This window comes from Anolis sagrei, chromosome 5 (assembly GCF_037176765.1).
Source record: "Anolis sagrei isolate rAnoSag1 chromosome 5, rAnoSag1.mat, whole genome shotgun sequence".
NCBI lineage: Eukaryota > Metazoa > Chordata > Lepidosauria > Squamata > Dactyloidae > Anolis > Anolis sagrei.
The window spans coordinates 137,626,592-137,646,578 of NC_090025.1; the positions used below are offsets into that span (position 1 = coordinate 137,626,592).

General features: G+C 38.1%; 1 protein-coding gene across 3 annotated transcripts in view; it reads right to left on the reverse strand.

Moving 5' to 3' along the window:
* NELL2 (neural EGFL like 2) overlaps window positions 1-19,987 on the reverse strand; it is a 173,985-nt gene that overhangs the window by 99,372 nt on the left and 54,626 nt on the right. For all 3 annotated transcript variants that reach the window (XM_060777568.2, XM_060777569.2, XM_060777566.2), the window contains exons 10-12: window positions 11,249-11,340; window positions 9,691-9,793; window positions 4,967-5,095 (exon numbers count right to left, since the gene is read on the reverse strand). In XM_060777568.2, coding sequence (XP_060633551.1) covers window positions 4,967-5,095; window positions 9,691-9,793; window positions 11,249-11,340 — 324 coding nt within the window. The remainder of the gene's footprint in view (window positions 1-4,966; window positions 5,096-9,690; window positions 9,794-11,248; window positions 11,341-19,987) is intronic.

The window sequence follows — 19,987 nt, forward strand, 5'->3', positions numbered from 1 at the left end:
TGCTAAATTTAATGGCTCAATTCCCTTGTATTTTAATAAGTTTCTGTTTTATCTTTAACAAAGGCATGCAAGAATACACACATATATAACAAACAACTATAATACAACACAAAGATACTCCAAACGGCTTATTCAATGCATAAATTAACTGCTGATTAATGACACGGTAATTAATGGGATTTAGAATAATCATTTATATCATTAATCCTGAATTCCATCCAATTACAGGAAATCCCTTTCTTATGACCTTTGACACGTGAAAGGAAGATATGAGACTAAATTATAAAATAGCTTTTGAAGACGTAGGGACCAACCTCTTCACAAGAACTAATTAGCCAAAGAGGAGAAGATGAAGAGCTCAGCCACTATTTTCAGACAAGATAAAACTAATAACTGGAAAATAGGAGTGGGTTTTTATAGTTTAAAAAAACCAGATTTAAACAAAGAGGCCAGAGAAAGTAGAGCAAATAAAGCCTAGGACATAAAATATTGGTGTTTACAAGGCTAGAGATGATAAATCACTGCCATCTTTCAGTCTTGGGAACTCCAAGTGATAACAATTTATTCTTTTACTAAGCTTATATCCTACTCTCCAATACAAATAATGTTCAAAGTAGTACATATAAATTAAATATACACAATCACTCTCTGCTTAGTTAAAGATCCACATAGTTAAAGCAATGGTAATCCCCGTAGTAACCTATGCATGTGAGAGCTGAACCTTAAAGAAGGCTGAGGGCCCTTCCACACAGCCCTATATCCCAGAATATCAGGGCAGAAAATCCCACAATATCTGCTTTGAACTGGGTTATTTGTGTATACACTCAGATAATGTGGGATTTTCTGCCTTGATATTCTGGGATATAGGGCTGTGTGGAAGGGCTCTGAGCAAATAAAGATAGACGCTTTTGAACTGTGATGCTAGAGGAAAATTCTGTGAGTGCCTTGGACTCCAAGAAGATCTAACCAGTCCATACTCCAGGAAATAAAGACCAACTGCTCACTGGAGGGAAGGATAGTAGAGGCAAAGATGAAGTACTTTCGCCACATAATGAGAAGGCAGGAAAGCTTAGAGAAGACAATAATGTTGGGGGAAATGGAAGGAAAAAGGAAAGGGGGGCCGACCAAGGGCAAGATGGATGGATGATATCCTTGAAGTGACTGGCTTGACTTTGAAGGAGCTGGGGGTGGCCACGGCTGACAGGAAGCTCTGGCATGGGCTGGTCCATGAGGTCATGAAGAATCAGAAGTGACTGAATGAATAAACAACACAATTACTCTCCCCATCTTGGCATGTACTTCTTGCAGCTGAGGTACAAATTACTTCACATAATTCATCTGGAAAAATAAACAAGAGTTTATCTGAATAAAAGTATTTCCATCTGCACTTAGGATGATAATTGACTTGGAACTGGACTGACCTCTGGAGGAAGTTTCAGCATGTGTAACTTCCTCTATGAACTATCACAGAGGTTAAGATAATCTAGGGAGGCGCTGCTCTCTGTCCCGCCTTCATCACAAGTGCAGTTGGTGGGGACAAGAGACAGGGCCTTCTCAGTGATAGCTCTGGAACTCCCTCCCCAGCAAGATTAGATCAGTGTCCTCCCCTCCTGGCATTTAGAAAGAGAACAAAGACATGGTTGTGGGATCAAGCCTTTGGCTAATAAACAACGCAGTACAGAGAATAATTAAGGAACATGTGCAATGACAATTTGGAATGGCCATGGTATATGATTTCTGGATCATGGGATTGTAATGTTTATACAGGATGATTTCATGCTTGTCTTAATGTTTAAATTTTATGTATGTCTTATGTTTAATGGTTTTAATTGATGTAGTAGTAATTAATGATTGATTTCTTTGTGTACTCTATTCACCCCCCCCCCCAACCCCACCAGTATTCATAGAAGCATAGAGTTGGAAGAGACCTCACACGCCATCCAGTCCAACCCCCCTGCCAAGGAGCGGGACAATCGTGTTCAAAGCACCCCCAACAGATGGCCATGCAGCCTCTGTTCAAAGGCCTCCATAAAAGGAGCCTCCACCACACTTCAGGGTAGAGAGTTCCACTGCTGAACAGCTCTCACAGTTAGGAAGTTCTTCCTAATGTTCAGGTGGAATCTGCTTTCCTGTAGTTTGAAGCCATTGCTCCGTATCCTAGTCTCCAGGGCAACAGAAAACAAGCTTGCTCCCTCCTCCCTATGACTTCTCACATATTTATTCATGACTATCATGTCTCCTCTCAGTCTTCTCTTCTGCAGGCTAAACATTCCCAGCTGTTTGAGCCGCTCCTCATATGGCTTGTTCTCCCGACCCTTGATCATTTTAGTCACTCTCCTCTGGACACATTCCAGTTTGTCAAAATCTCTTTTTAATTGTGGTGCCCAAATGTTAGCACTGAATTTTTGCCATTAGTATGTTGTAAATCACATTGCGTCCCCCCGGGGTGAGAAAGGTGGTATATAAATACAGTAAATAAATAAATAGCAATTGAAAAAGCTTACTATCATTCTTTTGTTACAAGGAGATAAAGTGCCACTCAATTCTTTTTAAATGAGTTTGTTTTATAGAGTTTTGATTCTATAATGTAATCATTTTTTTAAAAAAATTGCCCAGGTTGAGAACCACTGGCCTAGGGGATGCCTGAATGTTTGATGTTTTTTCACCATCTTTGTGGGAGGCTTCTCTCATGTCCACGCATGGGGAGCTGGAGCTGACAGTGAGGTCATCCGTGCTCTCCCCGGATTCAAACCTCCAACCTGTCAGTCAGGAGGTTCTCAACCTGGGGTCCCCAGATGCTTTTGGCCCAGAACTCCCAGAAATCCCAGCTATTTTACTAGCTGTTAGGATTTCTGGGAGTTGAAGGCCAAAAACATCTGGGGACCCCAGGTTGAGAACCACTGCCTTAGGCAACGTCTTTGCAGATGGCCAATTCTCTCACTTCAGAAGCAACTTGCAGTTTCTCAAGTCGCTCCTGACGCACACAAAAATCAGGTTACTCAACACATAATGATTCTCTGCCAAATACATGAGCTTAGTTCCATCAAATAATAAGAATATGTATACAGTGACTGCTGGATTGCCTTACTGGTTTTGCTGCCCTGAGACCATTGTGAAGAACATTATTATTGCTTAATGTTTATTTGGTACATTTTAGTAAACCAGATAGACATTGCAGAATATATGTAGAAGTAGACAGATAATGTGGGAGTCTGGGAGGAACATGCTCAACTCCATGCACAAACAAGTCCTTTTAACATGGGAAACTTTCATGCCATTTGCTCAATTTGACAATAGTGTTGACCTTGTAATTCGGGATACAGTTCCCATGTGATCTTTAGGCCCCCTGGTGGTGCAGCGGGTTAAATCGCTAAGCTGCTGAACTTGCTGACCAAAAGGTTGGCTGTTTGAATCCAGGGAGTGGGGTGAACTCCCGCTGTTAGCCCCAGCTTTTGCCAACCTAGCAGTTCAAAAACATGCAAATGTGAGTAGATCAATAGGTACCGCTTCTGCGGGAAGGTAACAGAGCTCCATGTAGTCATGCTGGTCACATGACTACTGGCTCTTCAGCTTAGAAATGGAGATGACCACCACCACCCCTCTCCCCGGACATGACTAGACTTAATGTCAAGGGAACCCTTTACCGTTATCTACCTATCTTTAACAAGAATGTACTTTACAACGACAACCATTTCTTAGCCATATGTATCAAAGCAACAGCAAATTCAAGCCACCCTTAAATCAAGTAAGATTTAGATGACTAGGTCAAGATATCCTTATTATTAAGAAGTTAGAGTAGAGAATAATTGACTATTTAGATGACTGACAGGGGTGTAGTATGTAAATGTCTGTGACTTGGGAAGAAGGAAGGAGAGTGCATGGGATAACTAAGAGTTCTAAATAGTGATTTGCAAATGCTATATTATACACAATGTGCAAAAAATTAAAAGCTAAGGACAGCTAAAGGCAACCAAGTAATTTTTTTTTCTTTGAGAGAGAGGAGGGAGGAAAGAAGGAATTCGTATTCTAGCTAATTTTTTAAAAAAAAGCAGTCCTCCAAGCAAAACCTTTTTTTAATTTTTAGATACTTTTCCCCTGAAATCCATCAGGTTTTTAGGATTAGGTTTTCAGTTTTCACTGAAAAGCTCTCAAACAGTCTTAGCACTAATTCTGACATTTCAAAATCTAGAAGTCATAAGGAAATTCAGCTGGAGTGTCAGAATCTTGGGACAACTATAGAACAGAAAGAAGCAACTATGACCATCCATAGAAAACCCACATTTCTGAAATGTGATAATTCCTTATGATGTTATAAGCTGCTATGTGTCCTGAACTGGGATAGGACAGAAAACATCATCATCATCATCATCATCCACTGTACAACACTGTGCTTCAGTCTTTCTCAAGCTGGGGCCCATTAGATCTGTTGATCTACAGCTGATGGAATCTATAATCCACTCTGTTTACATTCACTACATAACATCCTTTTTTGTTAAAAGATTGGCTATTAAAATTATGTTTATCATAAGATATTGAGTTTTTTCCCTGATTGCTTACTTTGAAATTTGCATTTTTTCAAAGAAAAGAAAAACTTGAAAGGTTTAATTAAAAGGTATAAGAGCTGAGAAGATATATTAAGATGTCCTAATATGAAAGCATAAGTTTATCAGAAATCTGATTGATGAAAAACACCATACTTCACAATTAATACCATATATTCGTTTTAAATCAAGGACACAGTCATATCAGCTAATACTTTGTCACAGATTGGATATTTTTTAAAGGCAAACCCTAATTGGAGAGATAATTGTTTCACTCGATTAATATGCTCGAAATTAAAATCCCTGCATTTAATGAGTCCATTACTTTGACATTGTGTGAATGAATACATACATAATATATACTTCACACACTAATACATAGTAATATTTTTATAGCTGATCCATCCCTCTTTACAATGGATTACCTTCACAGTATGCATTGTCTTCTCGGAGGGCTCTGAAACCATCTCGACAACTACAAACAGCCTTCTCTTCAAGGTTCTTGCAGAAAGAATTCTCCAAGCACTTGTGTCCTTCGGAACAAAAGTTGTGCCCTAAAAATAAGTTACAAAGCTCTGAACAACTGAGTCATAAAGTCCATTTTCAAATTAATTATGTGGCAGCTTCCTGCTGTTTTTAACAAACCAGAAACCCAGGATAGGTATTTTCTATATCTTGTATATGTCTTTCTTGGGTTTCCATGACCATCTGATGTAAATTATGTAGCATACCTTGTGGCAAATGAAGCAGTGCTTTTTTTATAGCAATCATTTTCATTGTTACCTCCATCAATGGCATGTAATAGACTACTGGGATAATAAAGCACTTGGCTAAAAGATTGCTAAAATAAGAACTAAACAAATACCTATAAAAATCAAAAGAAAATGTCTCCTATGCCAATACAATTGTATCACTATCATGTAAGTCAGGAGTGGAAAACTGTAGAAAAATAGAAAGCCGCATTAGACCCTCAAAGGTTCTTGGCCAGCTGCACACACCATGCCTGCCCCAAAAACAACAAAAATGTTTGCCTTAGGGGTGCATAGAGATATATTTTGAGGGGTTTTTGAACATCAAAATAGTATTCTGAGGCTACTCTTTTGTAAAAAAGAAAAAAAACTGGCTCGCCCAAAGTGGTTCCAATCACAATAGAAATGCCCTTCATACTTCCAAATATTACTTTTAGGCATTTGGGGGGGGGGGGGGGGCTTTTTTATTATTCTTGAGGGACCCTGGGGCCAGAGAAATAACTCTGAAAGATGCACTTTACCCAACCCTGACATAGCAGCTAGAAGTTACATTTCCTCACTTATCTGGTTTTAATTATCTTAGAATTTTTCTTAACCATGATAAACTTTATAACTGTGTGCAATTCACAGTTGGAAAATATTATCAACTGGTCAACCAAGCTGTAAGTTGTGCTGCACTATAAGCCTACCATTTGTAAAATTTTGTCAGACACTGAAAAATCTTCCATTTTCTTATACTTTTGGATTTCTGGCTGTGTTCACATGCATGGTAGAGCATTCCTTGCCATTCTGTATGGTGTTACAGTAGGTGAAGAATGGGTTCACTGGTAGAACATGTCCACTACCATCATGGGACAGACACTTCCACCTTACGATTAACTACTGAAAAGGGGACTTGACATGTTGTCTAGCCAAGCCCTGCACAGTCATCATCCACCAAACATAGAAATGATGTGTCAGGAGGTGGGGGGGAGGGAGGGGGAATTGCTGGAGCAACATCTTAGTGACACAGTAGGGTTTTAATTTACTGATGTTAGGTCTTAAGTTGATGTTAGGCTTTAATGTTACTTTTTTGTGGGGGTTGTCTGGGATTTTATGTTAGTATCATATGTAGGCATTGAATGTTTGTCACTGTTGGAATCCACCCTGAGTCTCTTAGAGATAGGGTGGAATACAAATTAAGTTTTTATTATTATTAATATTGCTATTTTTGTTATTATTATTATTATTATTATTATTTTAAAAAGTTAAGGCTGGGGGGATGGGGTGGCCCCATTCCAGTGCGATAGTGACATAGGGACAACCCCAGCCCAGAAAAGCCCAGGTTTTGAGAGTAAGTGTGAGGACGAAGACCCACAATAAACCATGTTTCTTATACCCACTTCTTCGTGGGTGTTTCCCCAGTGTGGAAGCACCCTCCAATTTACATATGTGCAATTAATCTGTGGAAACCAGACATCCTTCAAACCATTAGCAATAGCCTCTTCAGCCCACTTCGGTAATGCTAAATAAAAGATTAAGGTAATGGATAAGTGATGTGTAGAGAGATGAGAATACCCCAGACTTAATCAGGGTCAACAATGATGTGGAGCCAATGCAAAGTAGGTAGCCATTTTCACATGAGGCATACATAGTGCAGCTCAATCCTCGGCAAGCCTTATCAGCTATTTAAAGCTTAAATATACTTTTGTCTCTGATCACTAATCAAAGCTAACATTAGAAGCTTTCAAGCTAGATGGGAAACTTGCATGGTCTGCATCCAGAGTGCATGCCAGAGACTTTCCATCCTTGATCTATGGCTTCACTACCAGCTGTGGGTTGAAGCATTGGGTCCCATGGCAGTCCACCTTGTTCCTTCTTCCTCTCAAAAAAGCATAGTTAAGGACAAATATTAGCTTTAGGCTAGGATTTTCTGGCTTTTATCAGTTTGTGTTAGAACTTTAGCATCATAGGAGGCAAAGGTTACATTTTCTCTATTGATCAATATGTTCCCTTTGGCAACGAGGCACTCGAAGAGAGTGAGAATGGATGATTAAATCTGCACTGATTTCAACTTTCAGAAGTAAGATGTATAGGCCGCTCATGACAAGCACATTTAAGCTGACCCAATACAGACATGTGAATGTTCTGATAACAAGGATGAAAAATGCCAATTGCACTTGTCAAGCCTGTGTGGTCTCTGTGAAGAGACAGAAACTTTATAATGGAATATTTTCCCCTGAGTCATTTAAATAATTGAAATGCATATAATAAAATGCCTGTTGAGGGGGTTTTTAATAGATATGAAATTCTTATCTGCCTCTGCTATATGGCTTTCTTTATGATGATTTTCATCTTCTTTGTCATATCACTAATTTTAAATCTTATAGCTGGTTAATACAGGAGATGGATATTGCTGTTGTTTTCACATGTGGCACAGGTATATGAAAAATTCTCAAGAGAATGGGGGCTTATTTGATGTAAGAATTTGGCTGGTGTACTTTATTTATTTATTGAAAAGATAAGAATAATCTTGAGTGCATGGACAGTATATGAAGGTGGATGGGGATGTGGTGTGTGTACTCTGTATGTTGGTGTTTTGCTATTTGGAAACTGTTCTGAGTCCCCTAGGGGAGATAGAGCAGTATATAAACAAAGTTGTTGTTGTTGTTGTTGTTGTTGTTGTTGTTAAGAAGGAAACAGCACAACCCATGAGGGAGATGTTCCAAGATTTCTTATGTATACATGAAACAGTGGTTATTTTTACTATTTTTTTGTCATGTCAGGAGCAACTTGAAAAACTGCAAGTCGCTTCTGGTGTGAAAGAATTGGCCGTCTGCAATGACGTTGCCCAGGGGACGCCTGGATGATTTGATGTTTTTATCATCCTTGTGGGAGGCTTCTCTCATGTCTCTGCATGAGGAGCTGGAGCTGATAGAGGGAGCTCATCCGCCTCTCCCCGGATTCGAACCTGCAACCTGTCGGTCTTCAGTCCTGCCAGCACAGGGGTTTAACCCACTGCGCCACCAGGGGCTCCCATTTTTTTTACTATAATTGGGCCAAAAGCATTATTTGGAGGACAGGGTGTATTTTGGATATGGATGACAATAATAACTACTACTACTACTACTACTACTACTACTACTTTATTTTTATACCCTGCCTCCAACTCCTTGAAGGGATTCGGGGCAGCTTACACATGGTGTAAGTGAAACCATGACTAGTGAATCCATAAATACTTGAAAGAAGCTAGCATTGCCCTGGACAGCAACCAACAAACAACCCAACACAATAACTCGTATCCAGCCCGTTTTATTACAAATGAAGGTTCATATTATCTGATCTAATTCATGTGATAACGTAAGAAAAAAAACTGCAAAAAGTAACATTTAAAGTTGTGATCCAATGTAATGTACGCTATTCAAGGGTGTTCTCTGTTAAAACTACTGAAGCAATTATAAAGCATCTATTCAATAGAGTAATTTTCCATGATTCCACTTTAAAAAAAACAAAAAGAGACATTTGATCTTCAGTCACACCTTTAAAAGCCTCACACAATCACCCACATTTCTTGCAGAAAGCTTGCAAAACCACTCCTACCAGTCAAATTGCTATAAGTTTCCTTTTTTTAAAGTAACATACACCTGTACCTTTTATTCCATGAAGATGTATTTAATCATATGCTACTCCTAACCAGCCTGCAAATCCACTTCTGGTGTGAGAAAACGGGCCATCTGTAAGGGCGTTGCCTGGGGGACACCCAGATGTTTTATGTTTTATCATCCTGTGGGAGGCTTCTCTCATGTCCCCGCATGGGAAGCTAGAGCTGAGATGGGAGCTCACCCCATTCCCCAGATTCGAATCACTGACTTGTCGGTCAGCAGTCCTGCCAGCACAAAGGTTTAACTCATTGTGCCACCAGGGGCTCATTACTTGTCAAGTGGAGACTATCAAACATAGGAATGGAAGCTGAGTTGATACTAAACCAGAATGGGCACATATTTGGAGTCAGAGTTCCATTTTCAGGACCAAACCCTTTCTAATGGCCATGTGCAATTCCCATCTAGACAAACAGAGTTCTACAAAAAGTCCCTTTATAACTCAACCTGTTGTTCAGGAGTGATTCCAACTAAGATACCTCCTTCAAGGAAATGTACTACAAAAATCCTTACTTGTTAGCATATGTATGAATGTATGTATTTACTTGTATGAATGTATGTGTATAAATGCATAAATGTATGAGTATAAATTCTCAACACTTTGGAGTGACAATGTGCAGAAAGGCTGCTATGTTAGTCCTCCCTCATAACAAAGACAACAAAGCCATCATATCATTGTAAGATTAACAGATTTAAACTTCCATGCATCAAGTACACTTTATGAGATACATGACAGGTTTTCCCACTTTTCTTTTGTCTTACCTTTACACACTTTGCAGCAACTGTTAGATAAGGAGATCTGTTGAGACTCAGGGCAACTCAAGGCAGGACAATCTGTTTTCACCACACGCTGCATTTTATAGCCCTATTGAATCAAGATCATGATTTGATTCCATAAATTATTAAATACATTTTTAATCTGATTTAGATTAGCCATTTAGGAAGTATGGTTGGGAACCAGAAGATACTTTTTTTTTTTCCTGTGTCAGGAGCGACTTGAGAAACTTCAAGTTGCTTCTGATGTGAGAGAATTGGCCATCTGCATGGACATTGCCCAGGGGACACTTGGATGTTTTGATGTTTTACCATCCTTGTGGGAGGCTTCTCTCATGTTCCGAATGGGGAGCTGGAGCTGACAGAGGGAGCTCCTCCATGCTCTCACTAGCTTCGAACATCTGACCTGTTGGTCTTCGGCCCTGCCAGCATAAGAGTTTAACCCATTGCACACCAGAAGATACTAACCACAGTTTTATTCTAGTAAAAGGGCCTATGCTATTGGTTATCCAATGCCATAATAAAATCTGCTGCAGCCTACCAAAGAATAGTAATGTAACAGTAGTTTCAAAATTTTACCACTAATGTACATGGGACTGAATTAGTCATTACTAACTCATCAATATCATATGTCCCACTGATTCTATGTGATTTATAGTTACAATAGAGTCTCAAGTATATTAACTTCAATATTTAAACAAGGAAGATCAAAATACAGCTCATTAGCTGTTTTTTGAGACACATACTACCACTGAGGGGCTGACTGTAGCCTCATCACTTCTTGGTTCTTGCCTTTTAAAATTACTTTAAAAGGCCTCTGAATCTATTATGTGGAATGGGACCCATTTTAGTACTTTTGGAAATGGAGGGTGCAAACTTTTGACTTCTAGCTATTTCCAGTTTTGAACAGGATCTACTCCAAATAGCAATGTTCCCCTGTTCCTAAGAGAGCTTAAGAGTCCTTTAGTTTTTTTAAAAAACTGGGATAGTGTACATGGGGGAGTGCACCTTTCTGCAGTTTAATGAGGGTGTGCCTTGGATGTTTAGACATTACCAGCTCTTGAGTTTAAACTACTCACCTAATTCAAACTGCTCAAAATTACAGAAGCTATTCTGTGAAGCTATTCTGTGATGTTATCATCATAGAAGTATTGTACTCAACTTGTGTGAAAGGCCGCATAATTTATATACAGAATTTAGTTTGGGAATGGAGCTTATAAAGTTAAGCAACTTTAACAATTACAAAAACTGTTTTATATCTAAGGATCAGAGATTCCCATGAGCAAATACAAACAGCTAATTTGTTCTTTCTGTCCATAGTGAAGACAATTGTAAAAAAGACAGTGGGAATATAAACAGCTATTCTCCATTTCTCATCAAATTACAAGGCCTTAGTCAAAGAAAATGATTTTTTTTTCCTGACTGAAATAAAACCGAACAAAACACAGCAAACATGACAATATCACTATTACAAAAAAAAAAAAGACAGGTTTAAACTACAGGCTAAGTATGAACTCAATACAGGAAAGATAAAAAATGTTCTCACCTTGCATTCAAACAAAATACAATCCCCTGAGTTTGAGTGTATGGTTTCTCTTTCACCTTCAAAGTAGGTCTTCCCTTCAAACACACATATTGCTACAGAATTAAAAATAGAACAATAATTTAATTAAAGTTGAGTTCCCAGTTGTTTACATTTGATGATCTAAGGAAGTATATTTCAAAATTAAGACATTATTTTAGCACAATATTCTAGATTATGTAAATTTATACACAATTTAGGAATCACCCAGAAACACTGATAGTGTAGTTTAGTAGACAGAAGAATTCCAAACATTAGATGAAACATTTAGATGAAAAGAAAAATTCCTTTAGAATAACTGGCTTCAAGTTTAAATTGACAGTAGATTCCTGAGAATGTTGGGGATTTTACTTTCCCTGCAGGTGTAAATAAAATAAATAATAGCAAATGTATGTTTTCATGGAACTGCAGCACTTCATAAATATGTTCCTTGCTGGAGGTTTCTCATTTGTAGAGCTGCCATAAATTAAAGTTGACTTAATAGCCAACAGCAATCTGCTATGTCCAGTATTTTTTGAAAAAAAGAATGAGCAAATACAGCCCACGTGAGAACAGATAATGGGGTGAGTATGACACCACATAGCTCCCCACTTTTTCTCTCTTTGAAAGAAAGCAGGATATAAATATAACATATACACAATATGTGTGTATAGCAGTTATGGATCCTCCAGCTATCCAGCACAATAGATGTGTAGAACCCTGACTATGTGTGATCCACAGGGTGAGAGAGAACATATGTGAATGATGAAGGGAAGGAAACATTAATATTCAAACAATCTGTTTCTGTCTCATATTTAGCTGAATAGGGCCAACTATTTTCTACCTGTGGAAAAAAAATCAAACATTGCTCATTTCCTGATATTTTATTAGAGTGACCCTGACAACCTGAAGCTGAAAACAACCTGACTGGATCAGCCCTAATTCTCTTCACTGGCACTAGGACTACAGCTAATGCTTTGAAGACTAATCTATGAGTGGCAGCTACTAGCTGCAGGGTTGCTTCCAAAATTTTCACTTCCAAAATATCCCAAACAGATATTTGCTGAAGGCAACCTGCTGAAGGTTCTTCTCTGGAGAATTAAGTGGATAGTGAAACTGAATGAAAACAAAAACAAGGTAGTGTAGCATATACCAAATTGATTAACTTTCCCTTCCTTAACTGCATAAACACCCACACACAAGTATTTCTGTAACAACACAGTAACTTCTAGGGATAGGAGCTAATTATTTGCATTTGAGCAGATCTATTAACATCATTAATCATTATAATCATTAATGAAGATATATTGGTTTAAGTCTAATTTCTCTTGTTTAGCTAGCTTGTTGTTATTAATCTTAGGAAGATGCTTTCTACAAAGGTAGATTTGCAGTCATTCTAAGCCAGTCAATCCTACAACCCTCCAGATGTTGTTGGACTATGCTGACTAGGACTAATGAAACTTGCAGTCTAACAACATTTATTTATCATTTATTTATTGTGTTTATATCCCGCCCTTCTCACGCTGGTTCATAACAAAGTACAATTCGATCCTATAAACATCTAATCAGCCACATTATATACACTCCTGCACTATCTCTGCATAGTCTACACCAGGGTTCCTCAAACTAAGGCCCGGGGGCCGGATACAGCCCTCCAAGGTCATTTACGTGGCCCTCGCTCAGGGTCAACCTAAGTCTGTAAATGACTTGAAAGGACACAACAACAACAACAACAACAACAACAATCTTATCTCATCAACCAAAAGCAGGCCCACACTTCCCATAGAAATAGACTATTGATTGCTGCAGGAAACTTCACACACAGAGGTACACATGAGATAGATGTGGTGAACAATAAAACAGTGATGTTTATTTAAGAGAACTTAAACAAAGCAGGCATTAAGCTTAGCTGTTCTGAAGTATTGACTTAAAAGTGTGTGGGTTTCTTTAAGCAGTTCAAACTTAGTGGCACATAAACACTCCTCTCTCCCTCCAGAAATTACTGACAGGATTCTCCTCTGAAAGTAATTCTAAACTCTACCACAGATAGTCCCTTCCTGGATCTATCTCCCTACTCCTCTACCAGCTATCTTCCCTAATAGCTGTAAAATCCTCTCACAAGCTATCTCTGCTAGCTAACTGACCAACTTCAGGCCTCTCTCACTATTCTCTTCTCCTCTCCAAACTTCTAACTCTTTCTTCTTTGACACCCAGACTCAATCTGAGCTGACAGGGTTTTAAAACACACCATTAAAGTCATTTTTCCTTTTCTAAGTTAAACTCTGCCCACTCTCTCCCAGCCAATCACTATCTCCTCCCATTTCCCTCCAAGCTACTCATAAGCACGCCCCCTTCAGGAAATGAGATCTAAAATGGATGCCCCTGGCACCCTTTCCAAAATGGCTGCCAAACTTCCTGGGCCTACTTTTCTAAATATGCCTGAATTAAAACATTTTTATCTGGTCATTTTTATTTAATTCAACTGTAGGCTGTTTCATTGACAGTGGATAATTCAATATGTTGGTATTCCATTCTTCTCAGCTTTACGTCTTGATGTTTATTATTCTTAGACATCAAAATGGGACTCAGTTTTATGACACGAAGGTAGTGTTTAAAATAAAAATAAATGAATAATAAGAAGGATAACAAACAGTATGTTCTGCTTTAAACAGAAAATGAATCTTGAAATCCATCAACACATACTGTATAAAATATAGTTGTTGTACATCTTACTTCTGGACAATGAGGTTTCACTGCTTGAGCTCACACATTAATTTGTACTAACCTCTAAGCATATGCTAGAGCATTAGTAATACATTTGTCGTTGGTAAATGCCAAAACATTATCCCTTTAGAATATCTTATATTTTCTGTGCAGTGAAAATAAAATGCTAGTGATCATTTGCTGAAGGGATTTCTGTATTATCTAAACTCCCTGGTGAGGGTGTAATGAAAAGGAAAGGAAAAAGAGCTAAACTTCTATACATAAATAAATTATAAATTCATTAAAAGAAGGGGTGGGAGAAAAGCCCTGCAGCACTTTTTCAGTATGGTGACATTTTTAATTCTCTCCTGGCAAATATTACAAATATTTTGATCCTTTAACTCTTTAAAGGAGAAAAACTCAATAGATGTACGCTATGTTATTATAAAAAATACAGTTGTCCTTAACCATTCTATTTGATGATTCATTCCATAGGCAGGCAAAAATAATTACTTGGCATAAAAATGATCTCTTCTTTAATATATGATTATACGTTTCCAATGACATTTCACTGTAGATAACATGAAGCACCACTCAAATGCACTTAACAATTTGCATGACTTCATCCATTTAAACAAAAGCACAAATACCATATGTTCCTGAGTGTTTTGCAAGATTACCGATTACCATGAAATGTAGTAGAGAATGAGTAACTCTTAATATCAGGGGTATCTAACTGCAAGTATTTATGATCACAGAAGTTTCAAGCTGCTTTACATTGATTCAGACAACAAAGCTCACTGCTGTCCATTGTGACTAGCTACATCTTTCCAAGACCTAAGACAGAATCCTGTTCTATCCCTTCTTAGGGTGCATTTACTATATAAAATTAATCTAGTTTGACACTACTTTAACTTCATGATCTGATGTTATGGAATCGTGAGAGTTGAAGTTTTAAACTTCAAATCTCATGATTGGGCCTCTCATGCAAGGCTGATCCAGTATCTATAACTTAGCATAAAATTATCATGTTAGGTATAGTTAAATACATTTTATTCAGAAAATTGTTACCAATTGATTTATTTCTTAAATTTTCTATTTTTATTTCAATTTTTTATTTTTATTATATTTCTTACAAACTAAGATTGCATATTGTAAGGAACGTCTTTGATTTTGGGAGTTTATGAAATTCAAAACAAAAGGGGTAAGAACAAAAGAAACTAGAAATTATAATGATTTGACACTGCATATCAGTGTTTCTTGGGTTATCTGATATGAAGAAAACTATTTCTCCTTCTACCCCTTATATGCCAACAACCAGCACAATTAATTGTACACATTGTCAACAACTCACCACAGACTGGCCATCAATAGCTCTGCATAACACCACTTTGAGCAGAATGGTTATATACAGTCCCATGTAAAAATCTACCAAGTTCATGGTTTTTAGAAATAATATGGAGAAAATAAATACATGAGCACATTTGCTTGAATCTTTTATGTATTATTCTATAAGAAAATGTCCCACAATCAATTTTTTTATCTCAAAAAAGGTAAGGATTCTTCTCATCTTGAGTCTGATATTCCTGGTGGTACTTTCTCCCAGTACTAAGCAGGCCCATTAATGTTGCTCAAAAATCAGCAGATACCAGGTGTGTATTGTGGTATACTTTTCTCAAAACTTTTCTAGTTAAAGTTTTGATTTTAATGAAATTGTTTCAGCAGCAGTTATGGCTGTTAGATTGAATCAAGGTTTCATTGATGGGAGCTGATGAAAAAGTGAACACTCATGAAACATGAGGAGCCTACTAAAACACACAGAGCATCATCACAAAGACCAGTTGAAGTGTCCTGTTTTGCCTGGTTTCTGGGGAAAAAGAGAGGGGCAGCAGGCAGAACCTGTCGCCCTGCATGCAGCTCCCTCTCAGCAATGCTTTCTCCACCACACAGGGGAAATGTCACCTAAGTGCAGAAGATCCGTGCTGGCTCCCTTGGAGTCAGCACAACACAAGAAGCCTCCCATGTTGAGAGCGAGGACCCCGGCAATGCTTTTAACCCAGTTGGGGGCAGGGCTTCAGCCAGAAGTGACACAATGTTGTGTGATGGCTAGTATGGGGCTCCGTCCCCAAGTCAGGGTGGAAGCATCCCAGGTCTTTGTGATGAGGTCTGTTTAAAGGTGTGTGATGAGGTCAGATGAAATATGAATTATGTTCATGGAAATTTCTTTCTTAGACTGGTATGTTTGCACTCTGGTTCATAGTTTTTAAATTCAGGGAGTATTTCTTGCTAAATTCTGAAGCTTGATTCTCAAGTAACCTGGGTATAAGACTTAATTATATATTGAATCAAGCTACGGAAGAGGTTTTTATGAAGGGATCTGAGAAAACAGCACATTAAGCCTTCCTTTTGTGTAGCCATGACTTTATTTTAATGGACAAATATAAGAACAATGATTTATATAGTACACACAGACTTTCCTACTGACATGGATAGTTAAGAAAAATATTAATATTTTATGTTATGCACAGTAAAAAGAACGACCAAAATCCCTTTATTGACTAGAATATTTATACCATCAATAAATGGCTTCTGTACAGTTCTCATGCTATTTGCTACTGTTCTAAATTTCATTTTCATTATAGTCTATTATTTTTTATAATTTTAACCTTTTCTGCTCAGGGATTCTCTAAGCCACTGATTCCTTACAGGAGTGGATAAACTCCAGGCAAATAGACTGATTGCCAAAGCAATAAAATTTGAAAAATACTAAAGTATTTTTGCCTCATTGGATTTCTGATATTAAATTAGGTTTGGATTTATCACGGTAATTTATGCAAGGACAATATGCAGATTCCATCCCTCTCTTTTCTTTTTCTTATAGACTAAGCCAATCACCTGCATTTGTCCTTAGCCAGTGGCTAACTGAACAAAGGAATGGCAACTGAATATTCATCTTAGCAAAAGTAAAGTAATGCTAGCTGACAACTGCATACATCTAGATAGGATGGGCCCTTCCTAGTCACATAGTTGTTGAAATTAAATATTTTGCTTAATAACTCACTGCACAATTGCTCTAAATGTACCCATGATGCTCTGCCTCTTTCAGTTGTTATCACTGGATAAACCAAGTTAATCTGGTTTAGCCCCACATTAAGAAACATTGGGGGATGCTTCAGAGATTGCCTGAAACTATGGTGCAACCCTGTGGCCTCAGCACAATGTGGACAGAAGAGCAGAGTCCAATGAAGATAGGTGTGCTGCCCACACAGGCTATCACCATCACTCCTTTTTTCCTGTTCCTATCAGCACAGGGGAAAAAAGAATGAATCAGGTTTGTGTCACCACTATTTGCATATTAGATAACCTCAGCACTGAGCTCCAGGCCATCATGGGCTATAGTATCCATGCTGACATCAGCAAAGATGGCCATGTGGTGAGGAAGAAGGAGGGGGGACCATTTCCTTCCTTTTCCTGTTGCATGGGTGCTTCTGCTGATGTCAACATAGGCTCTGCTGATGTCAACATAGGCTCTGCTGATGTCACAGAGCTCTGTGGCCATCTGCCAGTGGTGATGGTGAGAAAGACAGTAAGGTGATGATCTAGCGGTATGATGCATTATCAGCCCAACTGGGCCAGCTGGATCCTGAGTTGTCTCCAGGGTCTGTCCAAAACATTACTGCTCTGGACTGGCCCCAGATTAACTGACCAGTAAAAATGACGCCGCTTGGTGGTGCAGCAGGTTAAATTGCTGGGCTGCTGAACTTGCTGACTAAAAGGTTGGTGGTTTGAATCTGGGGAGCGGGTTGAGCTCCCGCTGTTAGGCCCAGCTTCTACCAAACTAGCAGGTCGAAAACATGCAAATGTGAGTACATTAATAGGTACCGCTTCTGCGGAAAGGTAATGGCGCTACATGTAGTCATGACCTTGGAGGTGTCTATGGACAACGTCAGCTCTTCGGCTTAGGAATGGAGATGAGCACCACCACCCAGAATCAGACACAACTAGACTTTATGCTGGGGGACACCTTTACCTTTATAAATGAGGCCTTATCAAATAGCATATACAGTCAATCAACTGCATTCTAGTAATCAAACTTGGCATGCTTCTATCTGATTTGGATCTAATATCCCTTTCTTGACATTATCTTGAGTGGAGATATCTGCTATATACTCTATGCACCCTTCACAGAGAGATGTCCTTGAAAATTCATAGAATCTTCAGCTACTCCAACTCCATCTTATGGTTTGATAACATATTATGATATCATAGTCATAGTCCAACACTTGAAACACTACACCAGGACAAGAAAAATGAAGCTTATTATCAATTTTATCTCCACAGTGAAGAAACCTATCTAGGTGAGCAAACATCTCAGTTTCATTGCTGTGGCCTTTGCTTAGCAACTGGCTAATGCAATGTGCAATTACCATGGAGCTTTTCTGAACATTTGAATATGTTCATAATGGTATGATATGGAAAATGTGTAAGTAGGTAACTACATGCATGTGCAGATATCAGATATATTCTAATAATACATTCTGTGTATGTTTAACATCAACAGTAAGAGAGACTACAAATTATTTTAAAGCTGTCATCAATTAGTTATTTTTCCTACATGAAAAGTTTATACTTCATGTTTTCCAAAAGATTTGTCACTATCTTACAACACACTTATCTAATCTATTCTAATTTGTACAGCCATTTCCTTGAATACTCTATTCCATTTCATAAATCTCCATTACATGACTATAATACTGCTTTCTTGGAGGCGTCATAATTTGTTGTAGTGAACTGATCAAAAAACTGCAAACCAGCAAAACCTGATTTCCTAGGTGGAAAGAAGGCAAATAATGAAAAAGAAGCATATTTTTCGACACAAAGAAATTTGTACAAAGAAAGCAGGATATGATGTCAATGGCTGTGCTGCCTTGCAAAACAAAAAGCCACACTACAAAGCTCAGTAGCTTTACACTCCCACTGACTTGTTACAACAGATGGGAACCTGAGAGAACATCAACAAGAAGCATTTTGAAAAAGAAGTCAAATTTAGCAATTTCACTGTGTGCAAAAAACTGAAGGAAAACTCAGATGCAAACCTACCATATATTATATTTTTATGAGCACCACAATTAAAAGCAAATGAAAACTATACGCTATACGAGGGACCTTCATAAATTCATCATAAATTATTGACAATAAATTCTATTTGCCTGTCATTATACAAAGTGTGGGAACAAAAATTTTGAAGTACACCAATTATATTAGGTTTTTTTTTCATAATTTCACATTACAGCAGTACAGCACAAATTCTGAAATGTAGAGATTCATCCCATTCAAATCAAACATGAAGACCTGGGCTGGTGGTGATTAGTTGGATGATATCATTAAAATTTTATGGATCACCAAACCCGTAAGCTATGGATCAACTGCTTCCTACATGGTTCTAAAATGAAACCTCACAACCTCTGAGGATGCTTGCCACAGATGCAGGCAAAACATCAGGAGAGAATGCTTCTAGAATATGGCTATACAGGCAGAAAGACCTACAACAACCCACTGACATTTATCTTCTAATTGTCCCCTATATAACACAACTTTTTAAAACATTATTTCATCATGTATTCTAGTACGTTTAAATAAAAAAGGCTCAATTAAGTCAAAGTCAATTTGTTTTGGCTTAACTGTGACTTGAACAATATTTAACTTCATATACGTCATCCCCAATTGTGTGATATTGTTTGTTTCATTTCCAAGTAATGAATAATGGGTTTCTTGTCATTTTGAACATCCTGATGTTCTTTATTTGCTGGATGCAGACATTAACAGTCTGATTCTCAGAAAGCTTTAAATCTGTACACATAAGAAAAGTGAAAATGTGTATGTGTATATGTTGCGGAGATAACCATTCACGCAGACAGACTCTCAACTCCACAAACAGCTTTAGTTCCCACTGAGAGGGGAAACATGCACATCCCTTTCTCCACTCATATTGCAGGTTATAGTGAGCACCATGAACATGTA